Here is a 23,217-nt window from a genome sequence, read left to right as displayed (position 1 = left end):
ATACTTGAATTTAGACATAATTATAATGCATAATATTTATATAGCTCATGTATCCAGGTTTTAACCCTGCTCAAAGCGCTGTACAATCAAAATACTACGACAACATAACATTATCGTGCAATCACACACTTATCAATGAATAAAACATTATCACAAACACACGCACATAGAATAAAGACCTTTTAGTCTCACCTGAATCACACAATGGTGGCTTCCATCCAGGCAGACAGCGACACGTGCCATCAGTAGCGTTGCATGTACCATTCTCACATCCACCTCCGCATCTCTCTGTGCAGTTGACACCGAACACTCCGTCTCGACAATCTGGAAAAACACACACAATTATGCTTTCTAAACGACCACACACTAGGGGGGGGGGTCGTTCTCTTAAGATAAACCAATGAGTGGCTATTTGTATGTCCTTTGCATGTTTCTCATAAAGTGCTTGTTAAAATAAGCCTAAACAGCAAACTGCTCATACGATAAGCTGTACTTATATTATTGTACTTAAATGTTTTATGCAGACAAGAATGTACATGTGTCACACTTGGTGAATACTCGAGAAAAAGCATGAACACACGAAGAGATGTTTCGTTACCTGTACTGTTTTCATCATCCAGTGTTCTACACAAGTTTGGTTTCCATCCCAGTAAGCAAACGCAGGTCCCATCCGTGGCGTTACATACACCTCCTGTACACCCCTCTCCACACGCCATGGTACAGTTGGCGCCAAACGATCCTGTTTCACACTCTGAAAACAAGTGTCGTTATGTAACAATAGATTCTTATGTCATTTCATTTTTCAGATAAATAACTCTAGATTTCTGATAACTGTAGAATGACAACACTATGAAACAACAACGTGTGTCTTACCTGAATCACACAATGGAGGCTTCCATCCAGCTAAACAGTGGCATGTGCCATCAGTGGTGTTACATGTCCCATTCGCACACCCACCTCCGCAATTCTTCGTACAGTTGATACCAAAGTAGCCATCTATACACTCTGAAAACGAAGGACATCAACAATACAAAATAACAATACAAACATATTCATACATAAAGGCGGTGTCCGTCCCTGTAGGCAATAGCAAGACTAGTGCCGCATGTAGTGTTGCATGGTTTTCCTACACACCCCTCTTGCACAATACTGTACACTTGAATCCCAAGAATCCATTTTACGATCTGAAAACTATTGCCGCTATAAGGCGATAGATACTTGAATTTAGACATAATAATAATGCATAATATTTATATAGCTCATGTATCCAGGTTTTAACCCTGCTCAAAGCGCTGTACAATCAAAATACTACGACAACATAACATTATCGTGCAATCACACACTTATCAATGAATAAAACATTATCACAAACACACGCACATAGAATAAAGACCTTTTAGTCTCACCTGAATCACACAATGGTGGCTTCCATCCAGGCAGACAGCGACACGTGCCATCAGTAGTGTTGCATGTACCATTCTCACATCCACCTCCGCATCTCTCTGTGCAGTTGACACCGAACACTCCGTCTCGACAATCTGGAAACACACACACAATTATGCTTTCTAAACGACCACACATTAGGGGGGGGAAGAAGGAGGGGTGTCAACATCTCAAATAAACCCATTATTTTTTATTTCGTTCTCTTAAGATAAACCAATGAGTGGCTATTTGTATGTCCTTTGCATGTTTCTCATAAAGTGCTTGTTAAAATAAGCCTAAGCAGCAAACTGCTCATACGAGAAGCTGTACTTATATTATTGTACTTAACATGTTTTATGCAGACAAGAATGTACATGTGTTACACTTGGTGAATACTCGAGAAAAAGCATGAACACACGAAGAGATGTTTCGTTACCTGTACTGTTTTCATCATCCAGAATGAGTGTTCTACACAAGTTTGCTTTCCATCCCAGTAAGCAAACGCAGGTGCCATCCGTGGCGTTACATACACCTCCTGTACACCCCTCTCCACACGCCATGGTACAGTTGGCGCCAAACGATCCTGTTTCACACTCTGAAAACAAGTGTCGTTATGTAACAATAGATTCTTGGTGTCATTTCATTTTTCAGATAAATAACTCTAGATTTCTGATAACTGTAGAATGACAACACTATGAAAGCAACAACGTGTGTCTTACCTGAACCACACACTGGAGGCTTCCATCCAGCTAAACAGTGGCATGTGCCGTCAGTAGTGTTACATGTGCCATTGTCACACCCACCTCCGCAACTACTCGTACAGTTGATACCAAAGTAGCCATCCATACACTCTGAAAACGAAAAACAACAAAAATGCAAAATACAAAAAACTAGAAACATTCATGCACTTAAGGGCGGTTTCCTTCACGAGAAAGCCTGCTATTAATTGAGCAAAGTCTTCTTCACGAAGCTCGCTGCACGAAGCTTTGGCAGGGAATATTCGTTAAAAAGACTTCGCCAACTCTTTGCGAAGTCAACATCGGGCTCAATTAAGAAAAGCCTTCTAATATTAAGAAAGCGCAAAGGCCGCCTGTTGTGTTGCATGTATTTCTCACACACCCCACTTCGCACGCCATTTTACACACGATTCCCAAGGATCCATTTCACGATCTGAAAAACATACTCGCTATCAGACGATAAATAACTAATTTCACACTTAAACACTCTTGCAATTCTGGACAAATTTGTTTACATAAAATGGAGACCTTTTAGTCTCACCTGTTTCACACAATGGTGGCTTCCATCCAGGCAGACAGCGACAGGTTCCATCTGTGGTGTTACATGTACCATTCTCACACCTACCACCGCATCTCTCTGTGCAGTTGACACCAAACAAGCCGTCCCTACAATCTGGAAACACACATGCAATTATTCTTTCTGAACAACCACACAGTGTTTGTTTGGGTGGTGTTTGTTTTTAGTTGTTGTGTTGTTGTTGTTGTTGTTTTTTGGGATGGGTTTTTTTGTTGGGGGGGGGGGGTTGTTAGAAGGGGGGGGGGGGGGGGAGGGGGGGCGGGGGTAATGTCAACATCTCAAGATTAGATATACTACTAATTTTAATTTCTTAATCTTAAAAAATACCACTGAATGGCTATTCGTATTTTTTGTGCATGTTTCTCCAATAGTTCTTGGTAGAAATTAAGCATATGTAGGTTACTGTGCATACGATAAGCTTTACTATTATCGCACTAAACATGTTTCATGCAGAAACGAATGTGCTACACTTTCGGCATGGCTACTGTTGTATGGTCAAGAAAAAGTACGAACATAGGAAGCAATGTTTCGTTACCTGTACGGTTGTCATCTTCGAGTGTGTTGCACAAGGTTGGTTTCCATCCCAGTAAGCAAACGCAGGTGCCATCCGTGGCGTTACATACACCTCCTGTACACCCCTCTCCACACGCCATTATACAGTTGGCACCAAATGATCCTGTTTCACAATCTGAAAAAATATAGTGTTGTTGTGAGACAATAGATTTTTCTTTTCAGTTCATTTTTCAGATAGATAACTCAAGATTTCTGACAACTGCAGAGTGAATCATCGCATACATTTTACTGCAATCTCAATAATCCCAAGTATCAAAATCTTCCTAACACGAATTCTTATATCGGAAAACTACATAGCATACGCGCTCAGACACTACAGTCTGCAAACTTAACACAAATAAGACATTGTTACATAACGAACCTTCGCTACAATTTGATGGTTTCCAGCCAGGGAGGCACAGACATGTACCGTCAGTGGCGTTACATGAACCTCCTTCACACCCTTCTCCACACCTGTCTGAGCAGTTCATGCCAAAATGTCCACTGTCACACTCTGAAACATGGACAATAACAAAATATAAATTGTGGTGCAAGTTAAAATCCTGTCATACTCGAACGGGAACAAATCCACAATTTCACTGCAAAAAAAGATCAATCTCACAACCTGAATACAAAGAAGACATCGCAACATGACAAACCTTCGCTACAGCTTGGCTGTTTCCATCCTGGTTGACAGACGCATGTACCGTCAGTGGCGTTACACGTACCTCCATCACACCCCTCTCCACACCTGTATGTGCAGTTCATGCCAAAATGTCCACTGTCACATTCTGAAACATGGACGATAACAAAATAATCATTGTGGTGCAAGTTAAAATCCTGTCACACTCGAAAGGGAACACATCCACAATTTCACTGCAAAAAAAGATAAATTTCGCAACCTGAACACAAAGATGATATCGTAACATGACAAACCATCGCTACAGCTTGGCTCTTTCCATCCTGGTTGACAGACACAAGTACCGTCAGTGGCGTTACACGCACCTCCATCACACCCCTCTCCACACCTCTCAGTGCAGTTGGTGCCAAAATAACCCCAGTCACACTCTGAAACATGGACAACAAGATAATATTACTTCTGGTGTTAATCAGAACCGTTTTGGTAATAAAAACAACATCCATCATTTCATTACAAACAAAGTATAACACTTGCAAACTGAACACAAAGAGGACATCGTAACAAGACAAACCTTCAGTACAGTCTGGTGGTTTCCATCCTGGTTGACAGTCACATGTACCGTCAGAGGTGTTACATGTACCTCTCTCACACCCCTCTCCGCAAGCCTGAGTGCAGTTCACACTAGAGAAGCCCTTGTCACACACTGAAATAAATCCACAGGAACAAAGTTAAAGACAATAGAGGATACAATTCAACTCTGAAATACTCTTTTGTTAGTGGTACCTCAACATGCCGGGAATCATGTACCGTGAACAGTGCTTTGCAACACTTGAGGAAGAAACGTCGGGGTTGGGGGGTTGGGGGGGGTAGATTAACACCCTTGTTTACTTTTATTGTAAACGCATAACTAACATCAAGACACACAAAGACTTGCAATAAGAAAAACTTCCTCATACCCCTCTTCTCGCCTCTTTGTTAATTTACTGCCAAATTAACCACTACCATGCTCTAAAGCATAGGCGACCCCTGGCAAATAAAACATGGACGTTTTTTCGTCAAAAGAACAATCTTTGTATAAGTGCAAAAAATGCATCTTTTGCAAACTTAACACAAAGAAGACATTGTAACATAACAAACCTTCTCTACAGTTTGGTGGTTTCCAGCCAGGAAGGCACAAACATAAACCATCAGTGGCGTTACATGAACCTTCACACCCCTCTCCACACCTGTCTGAGCAGTTCATGCCAAAATGTCCACTGTCACACTCTGAAACATGGACGATAACAAAATAATCATTGTGGTGCAAGTTAAAATCCTCTCATACTCGAAAGGGAACACATCCACAATTTCATTGCAAAAAAAGATCAATCTCACAACCTGAATACAAAGAAGACATCGTAACATGACAAACCTTCGCTACAGCTTGGCTGTTTCCATCCTGGTTGACAGACACAAGTACCGTCAGTGGCGTTACACGTACCTCCATCACACCCCTCTCCACACCTGTATGTGCAGTTCATGCCAAAATGTCCACTGTCACACTCTGAAACATGGGCAATAAAAAAATATAAATTGTGGTGCAAGTTAAAATCCTCTCATACTCGAAAGGGAACACATCCACAATTTCATTGCAAAAAAAGATCAATTTCGCAACCTGAACACAAAGATGATATCGTAACATGACAAACCTTCGCTACAGCTTGGCTCTTTCCATCCTGGTTGACAGTCACAAGTACCGTCAGTGGCGTTACATGAACCTCCATCACACCCCTCTCCACACCTCTCAGTGCAGTTGGTGCCAAAATAACCCCAGTCACACTCTGAAACATGGACACCAAGATAATATTACTTCTGGTGTAAATCAGAACCGTTTTGGTAATTAAAACAACATCCATCATTTCATTACAAACAAAGTGTAACACTTGCATACTGAACACAAAGAGGACATCGTAACAAGACAAACCTTCAGTACAGTCTGGTGGTTTCCATCCTGGTTGACAGTCACATGTACCGTCAGAGGTGTTACATGTACCTCCCTCACACCCCTCTCCGCATGTCTGAGTGCAGTTTACACTAGAGAAGCCCTTGTCACACACTGAAATTAATCCACAAAAACAAAGTCAAGACAATAGAGGATACAATTCAACTCGTAAATACTCTTTTGTTGATACTGCCTCAACATGCCGGGAATCATGTACCGTGAACAGTGCTTTGCAACACTTGAGGAATAAACGTCGGGGTTGGGGGTGGGGGGGTAGATTTACACCCTTGAATACTTTTATTGTAAACGCATAATTAACATCAAGACACACAAAGACTTGCAATAAGAAAAACTTCCTCATACCCCTCTTCTCGCCTCTTTGTTATTAAAGTTACTGCCAAATTAACCACTACCATGCTCTAAATCATAGGCGACCCCCTGGCAAATAAAACATGGACGTTTTTTGGTCAAAAGAACAATCTTTGTATAAGTGCAAAAATGCATCTTTTGCAAACTTAACACAAAGAAGACATTGTAACGTAACAAACCTTCTCTACAGTTTGGTGGTTTCCAGCCAGGAAGGCACAAACATAAACCGTCAGTGGCGTTACATGAACCTCCTTCACACCCCTCTCCACACCTGTCTGAGCAGTTCATGCCAAAATGTCCATTGTCACACTCTGAAACATGGACGATAACAAAATAATCATTGTGGTGCAAGTAAAAATCCTGTCATACTCGAAAGGGAACACATCCACAATTTCACTGCAAAAAAAGATAAATTTCGCAACCTGAACACAAGGAAGATATCGTAACATGACAAACCTTCGCTACAGCTTGGCTGTTTCCATCCTGGTTGACAGTTACAAGTACCGTCAGTGGCGTTACACGTACCTCCATCACACCCCTCTCCACACCTCTCAGTGCAGTTGGTGCCAAAATAACCCCAGTCACACTCTGAAACATGGACACCAAGATAATATTACTTCTGGTGTAAATCAGAACCGTTTTGGTAATTAAAACAACATCCATCATTTCATTACAAACAAAGTGTAACACTTGCATACTGAACACAAAGAGGACATCGTAACAAGACAAACCTTCAGTACAGTCTGGTGGTTTCCATCCTGGTTGACAGTCACATGTACCGTCAGAGGTGTTACATGTACCTCCCTCACACCCCTCTCCGCATGTCTGAGTGCAGTTCACACTAGAGAAGCCCTTGTCACACACTGAAATAAATCCACAGGAACAAAGTTAAAGACAATAGAGGATACAATTCAACTCTGAAATACTCTTTTGTTAGTGGTACCTCAACATGCCGGGAATCATGTACCGTGAACAGTGCTTTGCAACACTTGAGGAATAAACGTCGGGGTTGGGGGTGGGGGGGGGTAGATTTACACCCTTGAATACTTTTATTGTAAACGCATAATTAACATCAAGACACACAAAGACTTGCAATAAGAAAAACTTCCTCATACCCCTCTTCTCGCCTCTTTGTTATTAAAGTTACTGCCAAATTAACCACTACCATGCTCTAAATCATAGGCGACCCCCTGGCAAATAAAACATGGACGTTTTTTGGTCAAAAGAACAATCTTTGTATAAGTGCAAAAATGCATCTTTTGCAAACTTAACACAAAGAAGACATTGTAACGTAACAAACCTTCTCTACAGTTTGGTGGTTTCCAGCCAGGAAGGCACAAACATAAACCGTCAGTGGCGTTACATGAACCTCCTTCACACCCCTCTCCACACCTGTCTGAGCAGTTCATGCCAAAATGTCCACTGTCACACTCTGAAACATGGACGATAACAAAATAATCATTGTGGTGCAAGTAAAAATCCTGTCATACTCGAAAGGGAACACATCCACAATTTCACTGCAAAAAAAGATAAATTTCGCAACCTGAACACAAGGAAGATATCGTAACATGACAAACCTTCGCTACAGCTTGGCTGTTTCCATCCTGGTTGACAGTCACAAGTACCATCAGTGGCGTTACACGTACCTCCATCACACCCCTCTCCACACCTCTCGGTGCAGTTGGTGCCAAAATAACCCCTGTCACACTCTGAAACATGGACACCAAGATAATATTACTGCTGGTGTAAATCAAAACCGTTTTGGTAATTAAAACAACATCCATCATTTCATTACAAGCAAAGTATAACACTTGCACACTGAACACAAAGAGGACATCGTAACATGACAAACCTTCAGTACAGTCTGGTGGTTTCCATCCTGGTTGACAGTCACATGTACCGTCAGAGGTGTTACATGTACCTCCCTCACACCCCTCTCCGCATGTCTGAGTGCAGTTTACACTAGAGAAGCCCTTGTCACACACTGAAATTAATCCACAAAAACAAAGTCAAGACAATAGAGGATACAATTCAACTCGTAAATACTCTTTTGTTGATACTGCCTCAACATGCCGGGAATCAAGTAATGTAAACAGTGCTTTGCAACACTTGAGGAAGAAACGACGTTGGGTAGACCCTTGTTTACTTTTATTGTAAATGCACTACTACCATCAAGACACACAAAGACTTGCAATAAGAATACCTCCCTCAGACCCCTGTTCTCGCCTCTCTGTGAGGTTACTGTCAAACTAACCACTACTATACTCTTAAACATAGGAGACCCCGTGCCAGCTGCGCTAAAACATGGACTTTTTCGGTCAAAAGAACATCCTCAATATCAGCGCAAAAAATGCATCTTTTGCTAACTTAACACAAAGAAGATATTGTAACATGACAAACCTTCTCTACAGTTTATAGGTTTCCAGCCTGGGAGGCAGACACATGTACCGTCAGTGGCGTTACATGTACCTCCTTCACACCCCTCTCCACACGTGTCTGTGCAGTTCATGCCAAAATGTCCACTGTCACACTCTGAAACATGGACGATAAAAAAAATATAATTTGTGGTGCAAATTAAAATCGTGTCATACTCAATTGTAACACATCGTCAGTGCAAAAATGCTTCTTTTTTTCAAACTGAACACAAAGAGGACATTGTTACATGACAAACCTTCGATACAGTGTAGCTGTTTGTATCACTCTGAAACATAGACGACACTGAGATATCATAACCATTTATTGTTTGTACAAATGCAAACTGCTTCACTAATTGATCTCATTGCGATAAAAAAAAAAATACTTCAGCCGTCAACGGCGTAACTTGTATCCCCCTCACACCCGTCTCCACACCTCTCTGTGCTGTCTGTGCCGAAAAAGCCCTTCTCACATTCTGTAACATACGAAGACCTCGTGGGGGGAGGGGGGTGTGAAACATGGGTTTTATGTGCGTACGAACTCTGCTGCATTTTTGTCATTTTCCGCTTCTTCTTTTTTTTTTTGTTTCTTTTTTTTGTGGAAAGGGCACAGCCGACAAGTGAAGATGAATTGTCATATTTATGTCATACTTGTCTACTGTGTATCTTGTCTTTTTCCACTTTTATGTTCGTTAATGTGAAGTTCAAGTGCATGTTTCGTTTTGTCATTAAATGTTCCATGCACAGTCTTTTTATTAATTTTTGTTGTATAATATACTGCGTGTTGTAAAACAGGATTAAAAATGCAACGATTTTTACACACAATAAGAGTGTGACTCACGTGCAACTCAAAATACAAATGCGACCAACCCGTGCAGGCCGGTGACCTCCATCCAGGCCGACAGTTGCACGTGCCATCGGTGGCGTGACACGTTCTTTCCTCACATCCCTCTCCGCATTTTGTTGTACAGCTGAATCCGTAGAAACCACTTTTACATTCTGAAATATTAACACCTTTTTGTAGGCTATTCGGCGTGTGTGTCAATTTTTAATCGTCAAAATGTCAAGACAATGTTTGGCATACATCACAATCGAATCCATGTTCAAAACACAAACGACGACATATGAACACAGACACTGACAGACGGACAGACGCAAACACACGCGCACACTTCCATACTCACTCACTCTCACACACACACACACATACACATACACACACACACACACATACACACACACGTAGCGCGCGCGTCCGCACACACATACCCCCTCCACACACACACACACACACACACACACACACACACACACACACACACACACACACACAGAGGCCTGGCTTCAATTAAATAACACAAGTACCTACCAAAACAGCTGACGGATTCTAACCTTGAAAAGCAAACGTAATTTACACATGTGTTTACCCATAAGATGAGGCGGGGATTTTGTTAAGGTGGCGCTTATCCTAAATCTTGCATCACAGCTGACACATCCTCGAGTGCTTCAGTCACATTCAGGTAAACACTCAAAAGACTGTCGCACATGTGCATGCGTTTGAAGCAGAATGTGTCGTGGAGGGTTTATGGGCAAAATTTAAATACTTGCTTGTCTTTCAAACGAAGACACGACGTTTAAAATTCGTTGAAAATCAAAACTGATTTTATTTAGCACGGGTATGGGAAACAAGCTCTGAAACAAGAAGAAACAGTTTAATGTTTGCGCCTAATTGTTATGGAACTATGTTGTCTTTTCTTCAATCTTCTTACGAAAAAAAGGCAATAATACAAACACATAAAAGCAAACAAACAAAAACTTCCAGTACCACAGCATGCTGATAAGTAGAGGTTACATGCCGAGTCTCAGTGATTATTAAAAATAATGGTCGAAGTTAGCGGATCATGAAAAATGCGAGCTTTAGCGAGCTTTTTCATGACCGCGAACTGAGACCATTATTTTTAATAATCACTGAGACGAGGTGTGTAACCTCTTTATTCCTCCTTTCTTCAGTTATTCAAAGAAAAGAGGAGTTTTTTTGCGAAAGTTTGATCGAATCCTATTCTCTCAACCAGTCAACCTGCGCAGGCGATCGATTAATGCGCGGTTGTATAGTTCCGTGCAAATCATTTCATTCTGTTAACACTTCTTGTCAGTTTTCCTATTTTGGGCTAAAATCAAGTACACAGATATGCTGTTATTCTGCTGTGGCGGCAAAGGCAGATATTGTGTGTTCTGTATATGTTTTGGTATCGGTTAGGATAATGTTCTTTCGTCAAATGGGACTAGCAGACGAACTTTTGCACCCGTGTTCCAACGTTAAAAACTGTATGAAGTTAAGTTTTCTGGGGAAAATAGTGTATGAAACCGCTTTATGTTGTTTAAATTGATGAGATGTGTGCATTTGGTTGCGTGTGATCTGTTTATTAAATGAAATATTGTTGAAAACTGACCGTCGGATTGCAGTCTGTTGTCGAAGAAACTGAGTGAAAAGAAGGGGAACTACTCTTGTCGCTAGACAAAGTATGAGTTACTTGCCTTGGGAAATTGCTTGTGATGAACGTCTGATCTAGATTCAGAAAACAACCGAACTCATGGATTTTATATGGAGATTCATGTGTTCAGGCCTGTAGTTGTTAATTTAAATGCGGTATGTTTGTATTGTTTGCTCCAGAGATGTATACTTCGTACATTAGAGCGTTCGGAACTTTTCAGTCGCAAAAAGTAGTACCGAAACAGAACAGCTTCTCAACCCATTGCACTATCGAGGATTCAGGCTGTTGCTGGGTCGTTATTTGTTTGGTTGCTGGGTCATTATCGAAAAATAACTACCCCTACAAGTTTAAACTCCGGTTTAAAAACGTTTTCCCCGTTTCTATGTCTCAAAGATTGCGACAGATTCAGAACCACCCTTTTGATGAGAGAAAACGGTGTATTGGTTTAACGCAAACAAGTCACGCTAGTTCTCTTACTTCTTTTCCAAGTCTACTACAGAAGTTCGGTCTAGCTGGTCTACCAAAATAGTGGGAGGGGCCTTATCTTAACCATAAATTGACCACTCATCTCTCTATCCCCCTCAAGCATCATCGGGGAGCGGGTGTAACTTTTATTCAGCGTGATTTTACACTGCAGTGAAAACGCCTTTTTTCAACGAATGCAATATTGATTCTTATTCCCCCCTCTGCTTCTTTACCTCTGTAAACTTGTAGGGGTAGTTATTTTTCGATAATGACCCAGCAACCAAACAAATAACGACCCAGCAACAGCCTGAATCCTCGATAGTGCAATGGGTTGAGAAGCTGTTCTGTTTCGGTACTACTTTTTGCGACTGAAAAGTTCCGAACGCTCTAATGTACGAAGTATACATCTCTGGAGCAAACAATACAAACATACCGCATTTAAATTAACAACTACAGGCCTGAACACATGAATCTCCATATAAAATCCATGAGTTCGGTTGTTTTCTGAATCTAGATCAGACGTTCATCACAAGCAATTTCCCAAGGCAAGTAACTCATACTTTGTCTAGCGACAAGAGTAGTTCCCCTTCTTTTCACTCAGTTTCTTCGACAACAGACTGCAATCCGACGGTCAGTTTTCAACAATATTTCATTTAATAAACAGATCACACGCAACCAAATGCACACATCTCATCAATTTAAACAACATAAAGCGGTTTCATACACTATTTTCCCCAGAAAACTTAACTTCATACAGTTTTTAACGTTGGAACACGGGTGCAAAAGTTCGTCTGCTAGTCCCATTTGACGAAAGAACATTATCCTAACCGATACCAAAACATATACAGAACACACAATATCTGCCTTTGCCGCCACAGCAGAATAACAGCATATCTGTGTACTTGATTTTAGCCCAAAATAGGAAAACTGACAAGAAGTGTTAACAGAATGAAATGATTTGCACGGAACTATACAACCGCGCATTAATCGATCGCCTGCGCAGGTTGACTGGTTGAGAGAATAGGATTCGATCAAACTTTCGCAAAAAAACTCCTCTTTTCTTTGAATAACTGAAGAAAGGAGGAATAAAGAGGTTACACACCTCGTCTCAGTGATTATTAAAAATAATGGTCTCAGTTCGCGGTCATGAAAAAGCTCGCTAAAGCTCGCATTTTTCATGATCCGCTAACTTCGACCATTATTTTTAATAATCACTGAGACTCGGCATGTAACCTCTACTTACACACTTCTCAGGGTGTACCTTTTCAGTTTAAACAAGAAAAAATATAACATTGCCTTTAGTTTGCCATATATTGAGCATTATTTGGACCATGTGTGCAAAATCACCCGTGTAACATGGAAACAATAAAAGACAAAAAAACTGCATTTATAAGGCTGAAAACGACTTTTATTCAGTTATTATTGTTGAATCACAAGCCATTATAGAGTTCAATATGAAATGACTACATGCAAACAACAAAATAATGTTTTTTTCAAAGTTCCATGCATTCGTCAAAATTTCAATACAAAAATGAAAATTAATTAATGATATCCTGATCAGAACATGTTGATACATGGCATTCATTCAGTCTTATTGACATTTAACCTTCACAATAGCATATATACAAAGATTTGTTGCTCTAAGACAAAATGTTAGAAAGTTATCCCAAAAGAATGCAAAATGGTCACCGATGTAACATGGAAACATCACTTTTGTAACAAAGAAACGGTTATGCTTTTTCCCACAAACTTTACTAAATGAAGCTGATTTTGCAACCAGATTCTTCTTAGGTAAAATGCCAAACACTAAAACAGGAACAGAAAGAAAAAACGCTGGACAAAATCAAGCAAACTTTGCCCCAAAAAAGAGAAACATTAATGAAAAGTTCATCACCGACGTAACTCGGAAACGAACAACCAGACATGTATTATAAGGTTTGACATGAAGAATGCAAATGTTCAAAAGTGGTTCATTCAATTGTTAAGACAATAAACCAAAGGCATTGGTTACATATAGAACAGTTGCCACTTGCAGTTAATTAATTTATTTTAAAAGAAATAATGCCCCCTGGCATTGAAGGTGGGGTCACGAATCATGGTTGCATCTAAGGAAATATCATCGATCCCTGGAAAGCAATAGTAGTTCCCCTCCGGTTTCCTTCGAAGGAACGTTACCACCAGTTCATCAGGTCGAATCTCTTGCACCTGAAACATGCAAGTACCTGCGATTTCAACTAAAGATTGATGCAATATGTGTACTAGTTTCACTAACATGAATTTGTTTAATGTCTATCAAGATTTTGATGCATCCACATTCACTGGCTAAAAACAAAATAAAGTAACTATTTTGTTCAGACTTACCATTCCATTGAACATACAACTTTTACAATTAAAGAAAACATTGACACTTACCGTTCCTTTAAATGGATTTCGGAAATTTAATTTTGATCATAATTTTTTATATTTTTAATTTTCAGAGCTTGTTTTTAATCCAAATATAACATATTTATATGTTTTTGGAATCAGGAAATGATGTAAAATAAGATGAACGTAAATGTGGATCGTTTTATATAAAAAAAATAAATTATTACAATTTTCAGATTTTTAATGGCCAAAGTCATTAATTAATTTTTAAGCCACCAAGCTGAAATGCAATACCGAAGTCCGGCCTTCGTCGAAGATTGCTTTACACAAATTTCAATCAATTTAATTGAAAAATGAGGGTGTGACAGTGCCGCCTCAACTTTTACAAAAAGCCGGATATGACGTCATCAAACGTATTTGTCGAAAAAAAGAAAAAAACGTCCGGGGATATCATACCCAGGAACTCTCATGTCAAATTTCATAAAGATCGGTCAAGTAGTTTAGTCTGAATCGCTCTACACACACACACGCACAGACAAACAGACACATACACACACATACACCACGACCCTCGTTTCGATTCCCCCTCTATGTTAAAACATTTAGTCAAGTTTTGACTACGTGAAATCGAAAGAAAAACTATTATTAACAAATGTTTAGCCTAATTTTTCACTTCATAGAATATCATAGCAGCAAAAACTCACCTTTTCTTAAGAACCTTGGGTGTTGATCACTGTCGTAACAAAATCACAGACTTCGGAAACATTCTCGAAATCTTTCTTCGTTGCTGGAAGCTGAACTATTTCTCTCTGTAACTGCGCATGCGTAGTCACCCGCACCTCTAAGTCACTACGCGCAAAATAGTTCTAATCTTTCTTCAAAACTCTGAACATTATTTGCAAAACCGTTCACCATCGTAACGGAATTTTGAAGAAGCATGTCATATTGCGCAACTTTCAACTTAGTTTGCAGATGCAATTTTGAGAAAATAATACTTAAATAACATTTAACTTAGCGAGTTTCTATGCCCTTTCATGTCAAGATCGTGTTGAAGATGAATATGCAAATTCTAAAGTTCAAATTTAGGACTTGTTGCTGTTGCACGCGTGTGGAAACCTATGTTACGACAGTGATGGCAAACTTTCAAGCGATTAATTTCGTTTAAAAAAACAATTCTGTGGACAAAATAACATTTCAACTGTCAAGTACACTTAAACCAAACACACATAACAAAAATAGCAGTCCTTGGACATTCTAAACGATTCTTGTAGTGAGGTACAAAACTAGTTGATGGTTCATGTCACAGATCAGACCTCCATTTTTCACGCATTTAATCATTTCTTTCGCAAAACAACCTTCATAATAATCATGCAAAATACTCAGTTTTGTTTGTACTATTTCTTTATTCATTTTACTTCTCAAAAATACCAATATCATGATTTAAAATTCAGTATGTTTCAATTGTGGGCTAATTTGATTATGGCACACACAAAAGGTTCAGTTTCTGAGACGCACCCACCTGCACATTCATTTTGGTTTAAACAATATTTTTTTCTGTTTTCATATTCTTGAAACTTTTATTGATTTTTTAATATGCAAACAACAACAAGATGGTGTCTTCAAAACAAAGTAACAAATATAGATACATTAGCAATCAGTTGTAGCATACTATGCAAAAATAGTCAATCAGTGAAACACAAAAGGCATCCAAATTGTAAACTCTACCTGTACAGTGTGGTGGTGAGTAATTGCCCATACAGGTGATGCACTCGCCAGTATCCCTCTCGCACTCCGGGCATCGCAGGTCACACTGCATGTTGCAGTGGGAACCGTACCACATCATCGAGCAACCTGGGATGGGGGGTGGCAAACAGATTTGATAATTAAATAATGATAAACATGAACATTTATTAATCGCCCCTTGTCATAAGAGCTCATGGCGATGTTGTACAAAATGAGAATGTAGGGAAGGGTCCCCGAACCTGGACCCTTTTTTGTTTCATGCTGATTACTAGCCCTCGAGAAGAAGTTTCATTTTGTGCTTGGTAGTTGTTCTCTCTTCGGTGAACCGTCAGCCTACTACGAACCAGTGAAAAGACCATCACGAATCATTGTATAAAAAAACCTATAAAAGTAAAAAAAAAAAGACTTTGCTTCAAAAAAGCATGTATGCGAGTCAGACTACTTAAAAAAAAAATCAAATTTATTGCTGAATTAGAACATTATTTGAAGCACAACAAGACCCTAAAGAAATGAATAAATAACAGAGCAAAATTAATGAAATGATCAATCTGTGCGTAAAGAAGACAGTTTGATATGTATTTTTGAAATCTTGATGAAAATGACCTGTAACTAACCATCAAGATTTCAAAAATACATATCAATTTGTTTTAGGTGTTCTACATTAGGGAACACACATACTTTGAGGTTTTGCTATATTTTTTGCGCTAGAAAGACGGGACCAACACTGTTAAATGTAAAAGTGCAGTCTTCCCTGTCTTATAACGTAAATCGTGTGTGTTATCGTGCGGGGATGTAGCTCAGTCGGTAGCGCGCTGGATTTGTATCCAGTTGGCTGCTGTCAGCGTGAGTTCGTCCCCACGTTCGGCGAGAGATTTATTTCTCAGAGTCAACTTTGTGTGCAGACTCTCCTCGGTGTCCAAACACCTCCGTGTGTACACGCAAGCACAAGACCAAGTGCGCACGAAAAAGATCCTGTAATCCATGTCAGAGTTCGGTGGGTTATAGAAACACGAAAATACCCAGCATGCTTCCTCCGAAAACGGCGTATGGCTGCCTAAATGGCGGGGTAAAAAACGGTCGTACACGTAAAATTCCACTCGTGCAAAAAACACGAGTGTACGTGGGAGTTTCAGCCCACAAACGCAGAAGAAGAAGAAGAGTGTGTGTTATCAGCGGTGTCTATGGACACAAACTTGTCCGTTTTATGCGTGAAACTTAGAATGAACGCTGCCAGAAGTGTAAAAAAGTGAAAATGTCTAACGGTTTTGTGGTTTGTGTTTCTGCAACTGTTTTGACATGTGAACGTTATCCAGAGAGGGTACATGTTTTGAGCGCTCTAGCATCATTAGAATGTCAAAACAGGAGGTGGTCCATATTAGAAGCCAGTCCATATTAAGGGCCCTTCCCCTACATGTACACGTTTTAATATTAAAGACAGTGACAATTCGATAACTGTGGTTTCTTGCGTTTCTGTGGGATATCATTATGTACAACTTTATCCGAGAGTTCCAAGAAGATATAAATATAGATGAAACTCGTGGGTTGTGTGACTCGAATTGTCTATTTGCAACAGTGTCCTTCTGTACTTGGTAATTGACAGTAGCCTTTTTAAGAAAAGTGTGATTTTTGGTAAACGATTTTTTTGTGAGAGTTTTTATTTTATTTCATCGTGCGTGTTAATTATTTGATCTCTGCACCAAAGACCCAGGTGAACATGATGGCCCTTGGGGACATGCTGTTTGCAACTCACCATTAATACACGTGCCCGTCACAGGATCACAAATCGTGCCATTGCAGTACTGGCTGCAAGATTCATTGCACCCAGCGCCGTACTTTCCTTGCGGGCATGCTGAAAACACAAACATACACACATGCATATGAATGCGCACACATTCAAAATGCGTCATAACTGGGATCATTAAATAAACGACAATGAATGTGGGAATCTTCATCGTCATCTTTTCCGGCACTTTTGGGGACGCATATGTCTGACAGACGAAGCCCTTTAGATTTCATCTATCTATCTATCTATCTATCTATCAATCGATCGATCTATTAAAATCTTTGCTATCTCTGACATTGGCTTGCCATACATTGAAAAGATAAGAATGTGTATTTAAACATCTATATATCTGTCTGTCTATATATCTATCTACCTGTCCGTCTATCTATTTATTTGTTCGTGAAAAAGGCTTGAAACTCATTTAAAACACAAGAAAGGTACTTACGCGGAACAGATGTATCACCATTTTGTGGAACAGTTGTTTCAGCGATAGGTGGAACAGTTGTTTCAGCGTTAGGTGTAACAGTTGTTTCAGCGTTAGGTGCTTTAGTTGTCTCAGCATTATGTGGAACGGTTGTTTCAGCGTTAGGTGGAACAGTTGTTTCAGCCTTAGGTGGAACAGTTGTTTCAGCGTTAGGTGCAATAGTTATCTCAGCATTATGTGGAACGGTTGTTTCAGCAATACTTGGAATGTTTGTGTCAGCATCACGTAGAACGGTTGTATCATCACTACTTGGATGAGTTGTGCCAGCACCGCGTATCAAACTAGTCGTCTCAGCAGTAATTACGATACATTGAGCCACAATATGTAACAGAAAACAGGCAGCCATACAGGATTTCGCAAAGTCGCCCATTGTCTGTCCTATCAGGTCTTAATTTGCATTCTGTGATATATACCATTTGCAGAGTTAGAAGCCAATGTAAAACAATGTTCGTCTTTTTTGTGGGCGAAACGTATGTCGTCGTCTAGTGCGCAGAAGCGCATATGTTTTGAACAAGTTATAGTGCTCACGTGAAATCAGTTTCTGTGGAGCGGTATCTGAGTAACAATATTGACTACTCTTATTTATGACCTCCTCTTGGAAAATAAATGTGACAACTAAGCTCTCAATAGCAGATGTGACCATTTCTCTCCATGGTAGTAGCATGTACCTGTGCGCTTGTAAAAGGGGGGTCAATCACACACACACACACACACACACACACACACACACACACACACACACACACACACGAGAGAGAGAGAGAGAGAGAGAGAGAGAGAGAGAGAGAGAGAGAGAGAGAGAGAGAGAGAGAGAGAGAGAGAGAGAGAGAGAACGGTTTATTGTACCAAGGCCACAGACCCATATACAAACCAAGGGGAATGTAATGTAAATGTAATGAGAGAAGAACAAAAACAGAAACAATACAACAACAACAAAAACAACGACAACAACCATGAAATAAATACGTGAAAAACATTGCTGCTACTTGAACTCCGAAACATTAAACATCAACGTCTTCATTTACAATATAACTATGAAAACAATTGTCTTCGTCTGATTGCATAATATATACATTTTGCAAGGGATCTACACCGTATGGAGTCTCATGAAGAAAATGGCATATTTCCAAAAGTATTAAGAAATGTCATTCTCAAATCAGAATACAATGGACAGTGTAATAAAAAGTGGTATTAAATCTCTTCCACATTAACGCAATCGCTGTACCTTTTCAAGAGAGAGAGAGAAAGAGAGAGAGAGAGAGAGAGAGAGAGAGAGAGAGAGAGAGAGAGAGAAAAGAGAGAGAGAGAGAGAAAAGAGAAAGAGAGAGAGAGAGAGAGAGAGAGAGAGAGAGAGAGAGAGAGAGTATTCTCGCATCCATACAGAATATATGCAATGGAGTCCGATCATGCTTTGGAATAGAAACGATATTTACTGATGAATGTCAATAACAAAAGCATACATTATGCTCTCGCAAAGCCACACTGGATAAATGGCAGAGAGTGAGAGTCAGTTTTAGTGATGACAAGGTTAAAAGGCCCAGTCTGCCTCAAATGGTTTACAGAACGATTTAAAACTTCTAACTAAAAAGCAGTTCTAACCTTATTATATGGAACACACTTGCAATAGCATTTAACAGCATTAAATGACACAGTTCGTTTTAATGGCTATTTAGCATGAGTAAACTACACACCAGATTTCGTGGTTTATTTCACCCCTGAGCCATCGTAGACCCGTGTCACACAACTTTCCTTTGGCTTTGTTTCACAATTTCGTCGTCAGTTTGTGATTTCAATGCGACTCGCTGTATCTGCAATAGCACGTTATTGTGTACCTCTGAATCTAAAATGCAACAAACGACTGCGAGTCACACGAACTTATCGGCGACGGTTGGCTTCAAAGAAGCAAACGATATGCAGAAAATTCGTCTGCTTGGGGAAACACGACCTTGCGTGACCTGTCAGCTGCTTCCGGGCTCCCTTTTTTAAAACTTTCAAAACTTCGAGGTGTACTGATCTTGTCGTGATGAAAAAAGAAGTATTTTATGATTTAAGAATGTTTGTGTAACAAGCTGTCAATTTATTATTTAGATTTTAAAAGTTAGGTCTAGCGCCAAAATGAGGCTTCCGATTGTGTTCATAGACAATCCGTTCTGACTGCACGAAATAAATTCTTTGAAAAATGCTCGCTCTTTACGGAGGGCACCTAGGATGTTCTCAAGCGGTGAGTGTTCACACGAAAGGGTGTTTGTACTGTGTGTAAAAGCCTGACAGTGTCTGTGGCCAGAAACTGATTGTTTACGGGGAGCTGTGTGTGCCTTTAAACGTCGCCTTCAATAAACCGCTGCAATGCGTTGATGGACCTTGACCTCTCGCATACTGTGAACGTATTACGGGGATTCAAGTCAAGACGAGGGCTTAAATCTCAATTGAAAACGTCTTTGAAAAAGCTGAAAGATCTTATCTCCTATTTTGCTAAAAAATAAAATAGGAAGCGGAGTGTTGGCTACAACCCGGACCGTGTGCAACCAACTGCCAAGCTAGCTACACATCAAGTTCCATCTCACCAATAAACACCAGAGATCTAGTGCGCACAGAAAGACAGACAGACAGACAAACAAACAAAACAAAACAAAACAAAAACAGGATGAAGCTTACGTGTGTGTGTGTGTGTGTGTGTGATATTGTAGGATGTGTGTACGTGTGTGAGTGTGTGTGTGTGCGTGCGTGTGTGCGTGCGTGCGTGCATGCTTGCTTGCGTGTGTGTATGTATGTATGTGTGTGTGTGTGCGCGCGCGCGTGTATGTGTGTGTTTCATCTATATATTTTCTAGGGAGTCAATTTTCGAAACGGTATGTCTTAACAATCCTTTGAAAATGAATCGTTTGGATAGTTGATGATACGAATTTATCTATCACAAATATATTTTGGGATGTGACGCACACTACGGAGATCTTGTCAGCAGATTCCTACATCTACAGGATTTCAAACTGACACGAACGCATACGCGCTACATGTAGTGTCGATAATTTTCTTAGAGGCTCTGGCATACGTCTGCACCCAGCTCAAGGCGGGTACCGTCGTTCCAGTAGAACTCTCCCTCCGTCTGCCTGTCGTCTGCTCCGATTAGGACCCAGTCTGTGTAGCCGGCATCTGATGAAAACATAACACAGTGACGGCTTATCGGCAGTTGTCCTTACTAAATGAATGATGATATATAGGTTGTTTAGGGTTGTTTGCAACAGTGTCCACTTTGTTTGGTTACACATATTTCGTAAAAAGGAGTTCGTTGTTTCTTCTTCTTCTTCTTCTTCTTCTTGTCCTGCGTACGTGTGCTGCGACTCCCACGTACACTCGTACGGAATGGTCGTTTTTTCCCAACATGTCAGCAGTCATACTCCGACTTTGGGTCCTTTTTTTTCTGGTGTGTCGAAACACACCAAACTCTGACATGGATTACAAGATCATGTTCGTGCGTACTTGGACTTGTGCTTGCGTGTACACACGAAGGGGGATAAGGGACGAGCAGATCTGCACATAAGTTGACCTGGGAGACCGGCAAATCTCCACCCTTAACCCACCAGCTGCAGCCGGGATTCGAACCCCGAACCTTCCACACGGAAGGCCGGCGTCCTAAGCACTTTGCCACGCGCCTGTCTAAAGGGGGTTTGTTTAATGTCTGTCCGGGAGGTTCTGTCTTAACTTGGTTCTTTATAACAGAGGGAACCATGTGTGATTTCATATGGGTTAGCAGTTTGGTAACAGTGGTCCTCAGTTACGACTTTACAAGCCACAATGGCCTTTTAACAAATTACTTCATCAAAAGCAGTCAGGGCGTTGGTTTTTGGTATGTGACCAAGTGGAGGAATTGTCTTATCCCAGTAAATTCCTGGCCAGATCTGAGATAGTGAGCAGAACTGTTTTCAGGAAAGGGCGTGTGCCTTTAATTAGGGACAGGACTCGTATGTGTGACACTAGTATTTGTCCTTTAAACTGTACGATTTTACAATTTCCCGAGCGTGAACAGGAAACGTTTAGACGCTTTGGCATGTAGGAGTTCGTTCGACGAGCTCAATTACACGAAAGTAAAAAAGACTAGAGCCATCTGCAAAGGTGTGTATGTGTGCGTGCGTGGATGTGTGTTTGTGTGTGTGTGTGTGTGTGTGTGTGTGTGTGTGTGTGTGTGTGTGTGTGTCAGTGTGTTCAATCGACGTGTACCACACCCAAGTGATGGTCGTGCGGGATTGGGTTTTTTCGTCGTAAAATGTAGTGTCCATCCGTATTGATAACCGCTTCTGATAAACCTGGAGATCTCAAAACAGGTTCGGTCTTCAAAATTGATGTGTCATGTACGAAGTTGGCGTCTGCGCGGACGACGACCACGAAGAATAACGGAAGGTGGAGAAGATGTTGGTTGTTAAGTTTAAACGTCCCTTCTCATTTCTTCTTCGTTCATTGGCTGTAACTGCCACGGTTTTTACGTGTATGGCCGTATTTACCCCGCCATTTAGGCAGCTATACGCCGCTTTCTGGAGAATGCTTGATATTTTCGTGTTTCTAAAAACCAACCGACCTCTGACATAGATTACAGGATCTTTTCCGTGCGCTCTTGGTCTTGTGCTTGCGTGTACACACGAAGGGGGATAAGGGTCTACCCTCTCTGCATAAAGATGACCTGGGAGATTGGAAAAAACGCTACCCTATTAACCTAGCAGTCGCGGCCGGGATTCGAACCCACGACCTTTCGCTTTGGAGACCGGCGTCTATTCCACTAGGCCATTGCGCTCGTCGAACGTCCCTTCAACCTATTGCATTGTGGGTATGCATGAAGAGAAAGAAGCACATTATTGATCAGCCGCCAGAAAGCTTCGATTTTTTTCACAACACATGAGGTGTCATTATCCTGGCCTTGAATTTGTAAATATTTAATAACTGGACATAACATTAGAGCACGAAGATAGAGTTTTATTAGAGCACGAAGATAGAGTTTTATTAGAGCACGAAGATAGAGTTTTATTAGAGCACGACGAAAGAATTTCATCTGAGCACGAAGATAGAGTTTTATTAGAGCACGAAGATAGTTTTATTAGAGCACGAAGATAGTTTTGTTAGAGCACGAAGAAAGAATTTCATCAGAGCACGAACATACAGTTTTATTAGAGCATGAAGAAAGAATTTCATCTGAGCACGAAGATAG

The 23,217-nt window shown here is 40.5% G+C and overlaps 1 protein-coding gene across 1 annotated transcript in view; it reads right to left on the bottom strand.

Moving 5' to 3' along the window:
* The window catches only part of LOC138963659 (multiple epidermal growth factor-like domains protein 10), a 42,947-nt gene that overhangs the window by 2,801 nt on the left and 16,929 nt on the right, over positions 1-23,217 (bottom strand). Inside the window, exons 2-23 of the mRNA XM_070335506.1 lie at positions 21,073-21,173; positions 17,985-18,147; positions 17,507-17,605; positions 15,739-15,864; positions 9,563-9,663; positions 8,748-8,774; positions 7,856-7,987; positions 7,579-7,674; positions 6,735-6,866; positions 6,458-6,553; positions 5,697-5,748; positions 5,340-5,471; positions 4,500-4,631; positions 4,294-4,356; positions 3,948-4,079; positions 3,719-3,802; positions 2,701-2,832; positions 2,142-2,273; positions 1,407-1,538; positions 874-1,005; positions 599-751; positions 193-324 (exon numbers count right to left, since the gene is read on the bottom strand). Coding sequence (XP_070191607.1) covers positions 193-324; positions 599-751; positions 874-1,005; positions 1,407-1,538; positions 2,142-2,273; positions 2,701-2,832; positions 3,719-3,802; positions 3,948-4,079; positions 4,294-4,356; positions 4,500-4,631; positions 5,340-5,471; positions 5,697-5,748; positions 6,458-6,553; positions 6,735-6,866; positions 7,579-7,674; positions 7,856-7,987; positions 8,748-8,774; positions 9,563-9,663; positions 15,739-15,864; positions 17,507-17,605; positions 17,985-18,147; positions 21,073-21,173 — 2,481 coding nt within the window. The remainder of the gene's footprint in view (positions 1-192; positions 325-598; positions 752-873; positions 1,006-1,406; positions 1,539-2,141; positions 2,274-2,700; positions 2,833-3,718; positions 3,803-3,947; positions 4,080-4,293; positions 4,357-4,499; positions 4,632-5,339; positions 5,472-5,696; positions 5,749-6,457; positions 6,554-6,734; positions 6,867-7,578; positions 7,675-7,855; positions 7,988-8,747; positions 8,775-9,562; positions 9,664-15,738; positions 15,865-17,506; positions 17,606-17,984; positions 18,148-21,072; positions 21,174-23,217) is intronic.

The sequence above is a fragment of the Littorina saxatilis genome, linkage group LG4, assembly GCF_037325665.1.
Source record: "Littorina saxatilis isolate snail1 linkage group LG4, US_GU_Lsax_2.0, whole genome shotgun sequence".
In the NCBI taxonomy this organism is placed as follows: domain Eukaryota; kingdom Metazoa; phylum Mollusca; class Gastropoda; order Littorinimorpha; family Littorinidae; genus Littorina; species Littorina saxatilis.
Note: the sequence above shows the minus strand (reverse complement) of the source record. Positions and strands in the feature narration are given on the sequence as shown.